This window comes from Choloepus didactylus, chromosome 9 (assembly GCF_015220235.1).
Source record: "Choloepus didactylus isolate mChoDid1 chromosome 9, mChoDid1.pri, whole genome shotgun sequence".
NCBI classification, from domain to species: Eukaryota; Metazoa; Chordata; class Mammalia; order Pilosa; family Megalonychidae; genus Choloepus; species Choloepus didactylus.
The window spans coordinates 126,949,900-126,962,133 of NC_051315.1; the positions used below are offsets into that span (position 1 = coordinate 126,949,900).

General features: G+C 42.7%; 1 protein-coding gene across 1 annotated transcript in view; it reads left to right on the forward strand.

The window, feature by feature from the left end:
• The window catches only part of TRPM8 (transient receptor potential cation channel subfamily M member 8), a 140,812-nt gene that overhangs the window by 52,822 nt on the left and 75,756 nt on the right, over nucleotides 1-12,234 (forward strand). Inside the window, exons 2-3 of the mRNA XM_037849528.1 lie at nucleotides 7,302-7,426; nucleotides 9,232-9,305. Coding sequence (XP_037705456.1) covers nucleotides 7,302-7,426; nucleotides 9,232-9,305 — 199 coding nt within the window. The remainder of the gene's footprint in view (nucleotides 1-7,301; nucleotides 7,427-9,231; nucleotides 9,306-12,234) is intronic.

Sequence of the window (12,234 nt, forward strand, 5' to 3'; positions counted from 1 at the left end):
TGGAGTTCTGGGCTTGGTAAACGATTTATAAACTTATTTTTCCTTGAGTTAAGTAATGGCTCTCTTATCCATTCAATAGAGTGAAAGCTGCAGAAGTCTCTCCCATTGCATGCCATTAGGTAACTAGGAGCAAATGGGCAGAGTGGAAGCAGGGCTCTGAGGCAGATGTGTCCAGCTGCTTTTTGGCTGCAGAGCACTTCCTACAGATGGAACCATCTGGACCATGGATATACAAATCTGATGAAGGCAGGACTGCTCCTGTTGAAGTGGAGATTTGCTTGTCGAGTGAAGTGTTAAATAATATGTGATGATATTCATAATGTTGCCATTAAGACGCTGCTCTTGGGTAGTGTGTTAGTTTTCTTACTTTGCCATAACAAATTACCAAAATTTAGTGACTTAAAACAACAGAATTTATTATCTTAAGATAATAAGGTCAAAAGTTTGACACAAGTCTCACTGGGCTAAAATTAAGTGTTGGCCGGGCTGTGTTCCTTTCTGGAGGCCCTAGGGGAGAATCCCTTCCTTACCTTTTCCAGCTTCTGAAGGCCATTTGCCTTCCTCGGCTCATGGCCTCTTCCTCCATCCTCAAAGCCACTGATTACACTGGGCCCATCCAGATAATCCAGGAAGATCCCCCTATTTTAAAGTCAGCTGATGAGTAACCTTAGTTCCTTCTGAAACTTTTAAGTCCCTCTGCCATGTACCTAACAGGTTCCCAGGTCCCAGAGATTGGGACATAGACATCTTTGGGTGGGGACATCACTGGCCACAGATAGACTCATGCTTCTTCTTGGAGAAAGAATGAGATAGTCTAGATAAGAACACGGTGTTGATGGCAGATTAGGAAAATTCACTCTATGTCTAGGAAAGATTTAGAAAAATATGATGGAGGAGGAAAAGGAATCATAAAATTTCAGCAGCATTGTTGTTACTTTTGTTTATCTTTTCCCATTCTCTTCAATTGATCAATTTAGTGATGATAGTTTCGTCACTCCCACCTACCCCACCACTCCTTCTACTACTTGCGCTGTAATTATTATGATTATCATATTTTGCCCTGTACCTTTATCTTTCCTTCTCTACTCATCTCCCCACTCTGCCCAAGATTTAAACATGATCATACCTCTCTAGAGCAAACTAATCAACCTTTAGCCCTCTCTGCCCCTCTAGCTACCCTCTCTATTTTGTTTTTTGGAATGAGAGGTCTACATTGGTTCTCTTCAGTTGCTCACCTCCTGTTTTGGTTTGCTAAAGCTGCTGAGATGCAATATACCAGAAATGGGTTGACATTTACAATGAGGATTTATTAACTTACAATTTACAGTTCTGAGGCTGTGAAAATGTCCAACTCAAGGCATCAACAGGACGAAACCTTCTCTGAAGACAGGCTGCTGGCATCTGGGACTCCTCTGTCACATGGCAAGGTGCATAGCAATGTCTGCTGGTCCTTCTCTCCCAGGTTTTGTTGCTTTCAGTTTCTGGCTTCAGTGGCTTCCTCATAGCTTCCGTCAGGCTTTTGCTATGAGCTTCTCTTAATTTCATCTCTCTTTTCTGTGTGTCCTTTATCCTCTTATAAAGGACTCCAGTATGAGGATTAAGACCCACCCTGGGGCACTCCTCAACTGAAATAACCTAATCAGAAGGTCCCACCCACAGTTGGTCTATACCCACAGGAGTGGATAAAAAGAACATGACCTTTTCTGGGGTATATACAGCCTCCAAACTGCCACACCTCCCATTTACTGAAATAGATATTAAGGTAGCTGATTATCTTCTCATTGCCCAGCCTCTAGATATTTTCCCTATCCATAAAATATATATTTTTCAAATTATATAAGCAATATAGTTAATTTGGGGAACTATTCAAAAGTAAAAGCATAAAATTAAAATCACTAGTTGTTGCACTACCCACATATAGCAATGGCTAACATTTTGTTAAATTTATTTCTGTATATCTCACACACATTATATATAATGTATTTATATTGCCTACAGCAATAGTTACCTTTACTGACGGGGTGTTACATATTGGCTATTGAGCTACCTTTGTGAGAAAGCTGAGAGGATGAGAGACTTACTCAAGGAATCACAATTAGTGGTTGAGTCCAAGTTGACGGTCTCTAAATCAGAGCTCTTAACCACTATGAGAAATTTCTTGCTTCCTGCTTTTTTCTACCCATGGTAAATCTTGGTAGATCATCCATGTCATTATGGTGCCATCCTAATATTTCTTCTGAGTATAATGTTCTCTTGTTGATGACAGTGTGGGTTGTTTCTAATTTTTCCTTATTATAAATAACTCAGCAATGAACATCTTTTGAGCTTACCTTTTAGTATGTTTATGGTCATTTCTTTTATCTAGATGCCCCAAAGTCAATTCATTAGGTCAAAGATGATAATCCTTCTTAAATGTCTTGCTACATTCTTGCCAAATTGCTTTGCAAGAAGTAAAACCATTTCACTCTTACCCAATCATGTGAGAGTTCCACCACCCTCTTTCCAACACCGAATGCTATCATCTGAAAATCTCTCCCATTTGCATTTTATTGTTGTTGAGTTTCTATTGTGCTTATTACATGGAGGTTTAGTACATTTTCATGTTTATTAGTGATTTTGTTTTCCCTCGTTTGGTGGTTTTGGATTCTAGCACTTTGTCCATTTTTTCTGGTGGGTTTTGTATTGTTGGTATGACTTTGTAACTTCTCTTTAGCATGTGAGATAATGGCTGATTTCTCCATGGTGTAACTTTCTTTTCCCTGGCAACTGAGCTGACATGCTTTCAACCTCCTGGTTTTCCTCCCACTTTTCCAGCTCACTCTTCTTCAGGGGTGTATCTTCTTCTGTTCCCCCTTTCCAGAGGTCTCCCTCTTGACCCTCTTCTCTACTCTCCAGGCCCTCCTGGGGTTATCTTCTGGTGTTTTTTGTTGGACCTTGGTCTTCATGTCCCTCCTAGCAATGCCCAGCTTTTTTCATGTTAGAGCCTTAAACCCTGAAAGAATATGTGTAGATGATGGATAAAACTGTAAACCTGGGATTTCTGTTATGCAAGATATTGTGAAGAATGTCTAGACTGATAATTAATCAACCTGACTGTCAACTGGTCTTGGAGAACCAGTTAGAAACTAATAAGTAACCAAGGCATTTGAAATGTTAAGAACAGGGCTGCTAGCTGTGAATCCCATTTCTTGTTTGACTGAAATGTGATTAAAAAGCAAAAACACACTTTTTCCTTTGCAATGAAATAAGCTGTTTTTCATTGTGAGGCAAATGGAATGATTTCCTAACCATTATGCCCCACTTAGAAGCAATTTGCTGTATGGGAATCATAATAAATACCTTGTGGGATTGATTTGTGGTTTAACAATAATATATGTAAAGTATCAGTTAACACTCTTAGCCTCTCTTTAAAATGCCTGGGGAGAGAAGTAAAAGAAGCACTCATGTTTTTTTTAAACAGCCTGGACCATCTGAGCAGGTTTTTCAGAAGTCTCCAGTCTCTGTGGCGGGGGGGAGTTTCGTGGCTAGTCTGGGACAAGTGAGCTGGATTGAGGAGGCAGAGGCACTAGGAAGAGGGTGGCTGAGCAGTGAGTTGTTCTGTCTTAAATGCTGCCACATCCAGGGGTTATGGAAGGCAACACAGAAGCAGTTTGCAAACAGAAGAAGGATTTTCAGTGGTATCTAAGTTTCCAGGCTGCTATGACAAATACTACTGTTTCAATTTCCTCCTTGCTCAAGCAAATATCATGCAATGGGTTGGCTTAAACAATGGTAAATTTATTGGCTCACAGTTTTGAGACTAGGAGAAGTCCAAATCAAGGCATCATTAAGGCGATGCTTTCTTCCTGAAGACTGGCGTTCCGGGGCTGGCTGCTGGCCATCCTTGGTTTTGGCTTTTCTGACACCTAGCCGTGCACATGGTGGCCTCTCCTGGCTTCTCCATTGTCTTCTGGTTCCATTGACTGTCGGCTTCTGGCTGCTCCCTCTGTAGCTTTCTCTCCCTGGGACCCTCCCTACAAGGCCTTCAGAAATAGAATTAGGACTATTCTGGGCCACGCCTTATCAGAAGTAACCTCATCAAAGGTCCTGTTTACAAGGGCTCACACCCACAGGAATAGATAAAGTTCAAGAACATGTTTTCCTGGGGTACATAGCTCCAAACCACTACAACCACACAGTGGGCTAACAACAGGAATTTATTGTCTCACCATTTCAGAGGCTGGAAGACTTGCTTCCTCCCGGGGTTTTAGCTGGCTGGTAATCCTTGGGTTCCTTGGCTTTCCCATCACCTGGCCATGTTCTCTCCTTGCTCCTCTGGGTTCCTGCTGACTTCCAACTTCTGGCTCCTTCCGATGACTCTTTTTCTGTAAATCCTCCAGTAATAGGACTAAGACTCACCCGATTCAGTTGGCCACAACTTTACTAAAAACAACATCTTCAAAAGGTCCTATTTACAATGGGTTCACACACAGGAATGAATTAAGATTAAGAACATGTTTTTATTTGGGGTATGAAATTCAAGTGACCACAGGGGGTATTTATTCATTCAAATTATTCACTCACTACATATTTATGCAGATATACTTCATGCACTGTGCCAGGCTCTGAACATATAATGGCAAACAAGATATACGTGGTTCTCACCCTCAGCAAGCTAATGCGGGGCAAACAGCTCATTGGAGAAATAATGCTAAATGGCTCAGTGGAAGGTCAAGGGGCTACGAGAACCTGCCCCAGCCTGAGTGTAAATGATGGGTCAGCTGGGGCTTAACGGGTGAGCAGGAGATGACCAGATGGAGGAGGTTTGAGAAGGGTTTCAGACAGGGGACGGGACCCAGATGGTCGCCGTCAGGCTGGGGAGGCAAGGAGAGCCATGTCACCAGGGCCTTTTGGTCAGGTTGATGAGGTTGGATTTGATCTTACAGCCATGGGAAGCTTCAAAAGGTTTTAAACAGGGGATGATGGGGTGGGACTTCTGTTTTAAATACATGCCTCTGGCTGCAGAGCAGGGTGTGCGCTGGAGGGAGGTAAGACTTGACTGGAGGAGGCCATTTGGGAGGTTGTGTGACTCTCTAGGCCAGAGGTGGCCAGAGGCAGGCTGATGCCATGGCGCCAACTTGAGATCTTGGAGAGTGCTAAGGAGGTGGAATGGCCACTTGGATGTGGTGGTGACAAGAGGGAGGAGGCAAGGACCACAGGAGGGTGGGGCCGGGAGGAGAAGCAGGGGAGGCACAGTTTTGCAGCAGGGATGATATTTTGTTCTAGAAATGTTGAATTTACTATGTCTGCAGGACTACATGGGGGATGTTGACTAGGCCCTTGGTGGGTAATGTCTGGAGCTTGGGGTGTGGGTCTGAGTTGGAGTTTGGGAGACCTGAGGGTGGAGAGGACTCCTGAAGCATGTGGTGGGATGAGCTAGCCAGGTAGTGTTTTACGGCACCAGGGAAGTGGCCTGGAAGGTGTCACCACCTCAGATCAGGTTTCTGCAATGCCTGGGCTCCTGGCCTGCTCCAGAGCTTGGGCTGGGGAGAGAGGGGAGGACCAGGTGTCCCTGGAGCCTGGCACCTCCTGCAGAGTCTCAGGGTGACCTGAAGCACACAGACTGTCAAGCCTACCTGCCCGGGGTCCTTTTCTCCCTTTGCCTGATTGGATCAGGGCCAGCCTGACCCCCACCCCCATCCCCACAAGATGGCCACCTCTTCAAGTAGATAAAGCTGCTAGCTATGGTTTATTCTGTAAATGCTCTTTATCCCAAATTCATTAACATGGAAGTAGCTACCAGAATCTTCTATGCATGATGTGCTGTGATGGACAAGGCCCATTCTTCATCCTCACTGAGCTCCCAAGCAGAGATAAGCAGGGGCCATTACAATACGGTGCACTGCTTCCAGAGGGGAGGGGGCACCCAGGGGGAGGGAACAGGAGGCTGTAGTGAATGATGTGTACTCGAGCTGGGTCCCAGACGGTGAAGAGAAATCAGGCGAGGAGGAGCAGGGGGCAGGGGCAGAGGTCTAATTAGGTGCCAGGCCTGGTGGGTGGAACGGAGCATGGGGCACTCCACAAATGGCAAGTTGCTCAGGGTGACCCAAGGGGAGAGAATGGGAGAGGAGCACTGTGACAAAGCTTCAAATGAAGCCCCTTTTCCTGTCTGTCCCACAAACTTTTTAATTTAATAGACTATTTTTAGAGCAGTTTTAAGTTTACAGAAAAATTGCACAGAAAGTATAGTATTCTCATATACCCTCCTCACCCCAACAGACAGCTTCCCTTATTATAGCATCTTGCATTAGTTTGGTGTATTTGTTATAATTGATGACCCAATATTGATACATTATTATTAACTAAAGTCCATCATTTACATTGGGGTTCACTCGTTATGTTGTACAGTTCTATGGGTTTTGACAAATGCACCATGTCATGTATCCACCATTACAGAATCATACAAAATAGTTTCACTGCCTTAAAAATGATCTGTGTTCCATCTCTTCATCCCTCCCCTCCTCTCTCTGAACTCTTGGCAGCAACTTGTCTTTGTGCTGTCTCTATAGCTTTGCCTTTTCCAGAATGCCATGCAGCTGGAATTAAACAGTATGTAACCTTTTCAGATTGGCTTCTTTCATTTGCAGTATGCCTGTTAAGGTTCTTTTGTGTGGCTTGGTAGCTTATTTCTTTTTATTGCTGAATGTTACTCCATTTTATGGATGCACCACAGTTTATCTACCCATTCACTTATGGAAGGACATCTGGGTGGCTTCCGATTTCTTCCATAAACATGCATGTGCAAGTTTTTTTGTGAACAACAGTTTCTGACTCATTTGGGTGAATACCTAGGAGTGTGATTATTGGATTGTATAGCAAGGCTACGTTTAACTTTGTAGGAAGCTGCCAAACTCTCTTCTAAAGTGGCTCTACCATCTTGCATTCCTACCAGCCACGAATGAGAGTTTCTGCTGCTCCGCGGCTTGCCAGCATTTGTCATCACCGGTGATTTAAATTTCAGCCATTGTAATAGTTTATAGTGATACCTCATTGTTGTTTGGATTTATAATTCCCTAATGATATCTGACATGGAGCACCTTTTCATATGCTTATTTGTCATCTGTCTATCTTCTTTGGTGACGTGTCTGTTCAGCTTTTAGGCTCCTTTTGTCATTCGGTTGTTTTACTTGTTATTGAGTTTTAAGCCTTCTTTGTATATGTAGTCCTTTATCAGATATGGATTTTGTAAATATTTTCTCCCATTCTGTGACTTGTCTTCCACGTCTCGTAATGTAACACAAACATCTTGTTTTTCTCTACAGGAGGAAAGATGCCCCACGAGGGTGCCAGGCTCAGCATGAGGCACAGAAGGAACGGCACATTGGACAGCACCCGGACGCTGTACTCCAGCGTGTCTCGGAGCACAGATGTGTCCTACAGTGAAAGTGTAAGTCATGCGTGTTGGAAGTCGAATACCCTAGAATCTTCAAATGCATTCCTTTGGCAATTAATATTATTTGGGTACTAATAGTCTTCCTTTAAAGAAATTATATCTCAAGATTTATATTTTGTTTTCTGAGTTATTTTTGTAGAATGTAGAAGCATTTTCTTTTATGGATGGTTTATCAAGCATTCCTACTTTAAAGACTGTAGCTGCAATCCTAACAAGTTGTTAAATAATGCATTTGTTGGCTGACTTTTATGAATTTTTAAACATCACTTTTTAAAAATTATTCATTTCACTGGTTAATGCATGGTGCTCTTGCTTCAAGTCCCCTTAGTACTGCTTCTTGAATCTAATTCCTCTCCTTAAACAGCCTTGACAGGGTCTCACTTTGGGTCTGCATCTGCTCTTGGGATAGCCTCTTGATGGCACTCTTGCCCACCCTCTCCCTTCTTGCCTGGCCACCCTTCATCTTATCTTGAGAGTTGGCTGTCTAAAGACACACTTACTTGTTGCTTATGGGATGAGCTGGACTTGGGAAGATGCAAGCAGGAAGTTACTTTCCTTTATGCCCCCTTCACTCCCATCCCAGTCCTTGCTGACAGGCTGAGTAATTCCCAAAGCTTTAGTGCTCTCTTTCAGGTTGCATTGAATGCTTTCATTGTCAGGTAGTAAAAACAACAGTCCAATCTCATATCAAGGGTCCCTCTCGATGACAGTCAGGATAGTGGTTAGGTTTGGAAAAAAGGGAAGGGGTAGAGGAAGGGAAGGGACAATTTGAGTGTGTAGGATGTTCACAGGAGAGCCCACCTCTGTCTCCACTGGGGGCCACTCCTCTGGGACTAATTTACAGGTGATGCCAGTTTACTTTCCCATCCATGGTGGGCATGAGGCCCCATTGTCCTCCCCACACCCCCCCCACATCCCACCCCACACCTGGCATGGTCTCCTTTTTGATTTTTGCCAATTTGGATCTCATTATGGTTTTAATTCACGTTTGCCTCCTTACTGATGAGGTTGCACTTCTTTTCATATGGGTTTTTTGTGTCCTCTTTTATTAAATGGCTGCTCATGTCTTTTATCCATTTTGCCATTGGGTTGCCTTATTCTTACTGATTTATCTTTTTAAAAAATATATTCTATTTACCAATCCTATGATGATTAATACATGTTTCAAATATGTTCTCCCAGTTTGAGGAGGGTAGGTATTTTCAAAGTTTTCTTTCATCTGTTCCCATATAGTTTGCTTCTGCTAACTTCAGGGAAGCTTCTGGTTTATAAAGGCTTTTGGTTGTTTTCCAGAATTAGGTCCCAAGCATGCCTCACCACCTTACCCATGGGGAGACAAACACAACTATGGAAGGATTTTTTGGAATATATGTTCTTTTAATAAGCAAGTACAAAACAAGTGAGGATCTGCATTGATACATTATTTATGATAAACTTTCAACAAATGCTTATATTCCCTCCAGTAGCCTTAGAGATGGAAAAACCTGATTTGTATGTGGATAATGCCATTTCTGTACAAGATAACTATACACTATACATAAATTTCAGAAAAAATTGCGTTTAATCTATTTATAAAAATATATACTTATTTTATATTTATCAATATTTACATTTAAACATACGCCTCTTTTTAAATACTATGTGTACTCTAAAAGCGTGAAAAGATGATGGATGCTATGAATATGTGGTAAATTCTTTAAAGCCATTGGAGTAGTTTTAGATTGTATTGAGTATCCTTTAATGATAGCAGGGGGTGAGAATAAATTTGTAATGTGTTGTCCAATGTTCTTTCTCCAAAGGACCTGGTAAATTTTATTCAAGCAAATTTTAAGAAAAGGGAATGTGTCTTCTTTACCAAAGACTCCAAGGCCACGTAAGTAGCTATTTCCCCCTTGCTTTTGCTTCTATGTGCAAAATTAATCATCAACAACCATTAACACAAAAAAAGCAACAAAGATCTACTGGTTCATTATTAAAGTTATTTTCATCTGGCAATTCTCAGAAATGGTGAGTGAGCAGGAAGAATTTGGCAAGTAGCTTTATGGTTTTTCCCCGCAGTGACACTGTTTTATGTTTTTAGCTTTGGTGACAGTTGGTGAATTCACAAAGGGAGGCTGTGCCTGGAAGCCCACCCGAGTGACTGAAGCAATGAATGCTGTTTTATAGAGCTTGGAAGGGCAATGCTGTGTGGGATCACACATGGCCATCTGACCGACACCTCTGTCAGGCCTCTCTTCCCTCCTGTTGCCTTTGGGCTTTCCCATTTACCTGTGTGTTCATTGCTCAGAGCCATCTGTGTTTCGGAACTTTGAGGGAGGGTTACAAAAGCCGTGAGGAGTGGCCCCAGCAGCCTGGCACACTGGAGGTTCTCAATGAATGTTAGTTAATGAGTGAGTGAGTGAATGAATGGGTCAAGCTCACTGACATTTCCCATGGAAGTTCCTGGGTATAAGAAAATAGTTTTCGTCCTACCTCCCACTCCTCTTGTTCCCCTTTTGCCCCTTTTCTTCTGCCTGCTGGAAATGCAAGTAAGAGTTTGGCTATTAATTTATAGGATAGTTGTTGCTAGAGTTTTTAATTGAAGTATTAACCCTCTGTTAAAGCAGAAGAACCAAGGCAGTGAGGAGAGGAATGAACAAAAGCAGAAATTTTAGAATCAGCCTTTATTCTAACCTTGGCTTGGCTGCCTGCTAATTGTGTGACTTTGATCCAATTATTCTCCTTCTGAATCTAATTATTTCTAAAAATCTAGCAAAGTGTACCTCATGGGTAAAGACTCAATGAGATAACAGATAAAATACCTACCACAGTGCCTTAGAGCATAAAAGATTCTCAATAACTGTGTTTTCCTACTTTGTGTGAATCAGAAAATGTACACCTGAAAATCTAAGAGATCTCTAGTTTGTCATTGGTATAAACTTATTCATCATAAGTCATTCTGGTAGAGTAGAACTTTATGAATCAGATGTTTATTCTCTGAATGTTTCACAGAAAGTTCTTGCCGTTAATCTATTTGCATGAAAGAAAATATAGTTTGGCTTCATTCATTTGTTCAACAAATATTCGTAGATCATCTACTATGTCACAGGGACTTTATATACTTGATTGCTAATTCTACAACCATCTTGTAAGATAGCTGTTATCATTCGACAGATAAGGCAAATAAAGCCCAGAGGGGTTCAGTATTCCCCCCAAGGTCACATGGCCTGTAGGAGAGAGATGGGGAATTTGAACCAGGTTTTCTGATTCCTTGGTTGTGCTTTTTTTTTTCCCCAGATGCCCCTCTCTCTAAGAATGGCCATGCCTTATGCAGCCTGTATTCGTCAGTGCTTTCTTAGGTACAGCTGTCCAGTCTAACTGGCTTACCTGGAAGGGGATTGGGTGGTAACTGGATCTTGCAGCTGAACAGCATAGCCGGATTCAGGACTCAAACACGACCTTCCCTCTCCACCTGTTTCTGCCTTCCTCTGCATGGGCAGACTCTTTGCAAGAGTTGGCAAAATGGTCTTCAATATCTTTGTTTACATGGTGTCATCTTATTGTTTACCAGTGGAAGGAAGAGAGAATTTTGTTCCTAGATTCCACCAAAAGTCCTGGGCTGATGTTCATGGACTCTTATTGGCCTGGCTTGGGCCATGTGCCCATCTCTAAACTAATCCCTGAGGCTGGAGGATGGAATACATTGATGACCAGGCTTGAGCGATGAGCCAACATGGATGTGTGGATAGGGATGATTCCTCTAAGGAAGGATTTTCAAAGGAAAATCGGGGCACTCTTATTAGCAGAAGGGGAAATAAATTTGATTTAGGGAAACACATAGCAGTTCACCTCACAGTGCTTGATTTCATCTCAAGTTTGAGCTAAAAGGAAGGGAGATGCAGTGAGCAGCAACACAAGCAGAGGGCAGAAACAACACAGGTTCTTCTAGTTCCCGTCTCAGAAGGGAAGCAAGGTTGTAGACCAGAGTCAAGATTCTGTAAGCTTTGAAGTTCCCCACATTTGTTGTTTCCATCTCTCTGTAGGTAATGGGAATACTTTGTGTAATCTAAATTACCCATCAGATGGGGGAATCGAATGAAGTGACATTAATATTGATATCCAAATTTTGCTGCTACTTGCCAGGTTAGCTGGCATAGCTTGCTCAAAGTCTCCCCTGAGAGTCCCCAGGGTGGTCACCCATGTGCTAGTGTCCAGATCCACTTACGTCTCTCCACCCTAACCCCCTGTCAGTGTCTGTTTCATGAGTAGCCACTGGGAGGTGGTGCCTGACCATAGCCCCCGCTGCTGGGTGCCCTCTGCAACACTGCTGCCCAGCTTAGGGGTGGCCTCCTGATGTTCCTAAGGCTGCGAGCTCCTGTAGCTGGTTTTGTTCTTTTCAGTCCTCACTGCCTCAGCCATGCTGGGTTCCATGCAGAAAAGGAAGAATATTCCATTCACTGTAGAGCAATAGAACCTCCTGTGATGATGGAAAGATTCTGTCCATTCTGTCCATTAGCTAATGGCCGCCATTAGCTACATGTGGCTATTGAGCACCTGAAATGTGGCTAGTGCGACTGAGGAACTGAATATTTAAATTTTATATTAAAATATTACTTTATATTTAGTTAATTTAAATACAAATTTTAATAGCTACATGTGACTAGTGGCTACTATGTTGGACAGCACAGCTCTCCAGGATTCAGAGCTGGCCCAAAGGGTACTGCTGTGATCTGATGGTCTTCCATCCTCTCCATTTTCCCCTTCTGACATTTCTGTCCCTCCTCTAGGGGTCGGTACCCCTAATCTTCCTGGAGAACTCTATT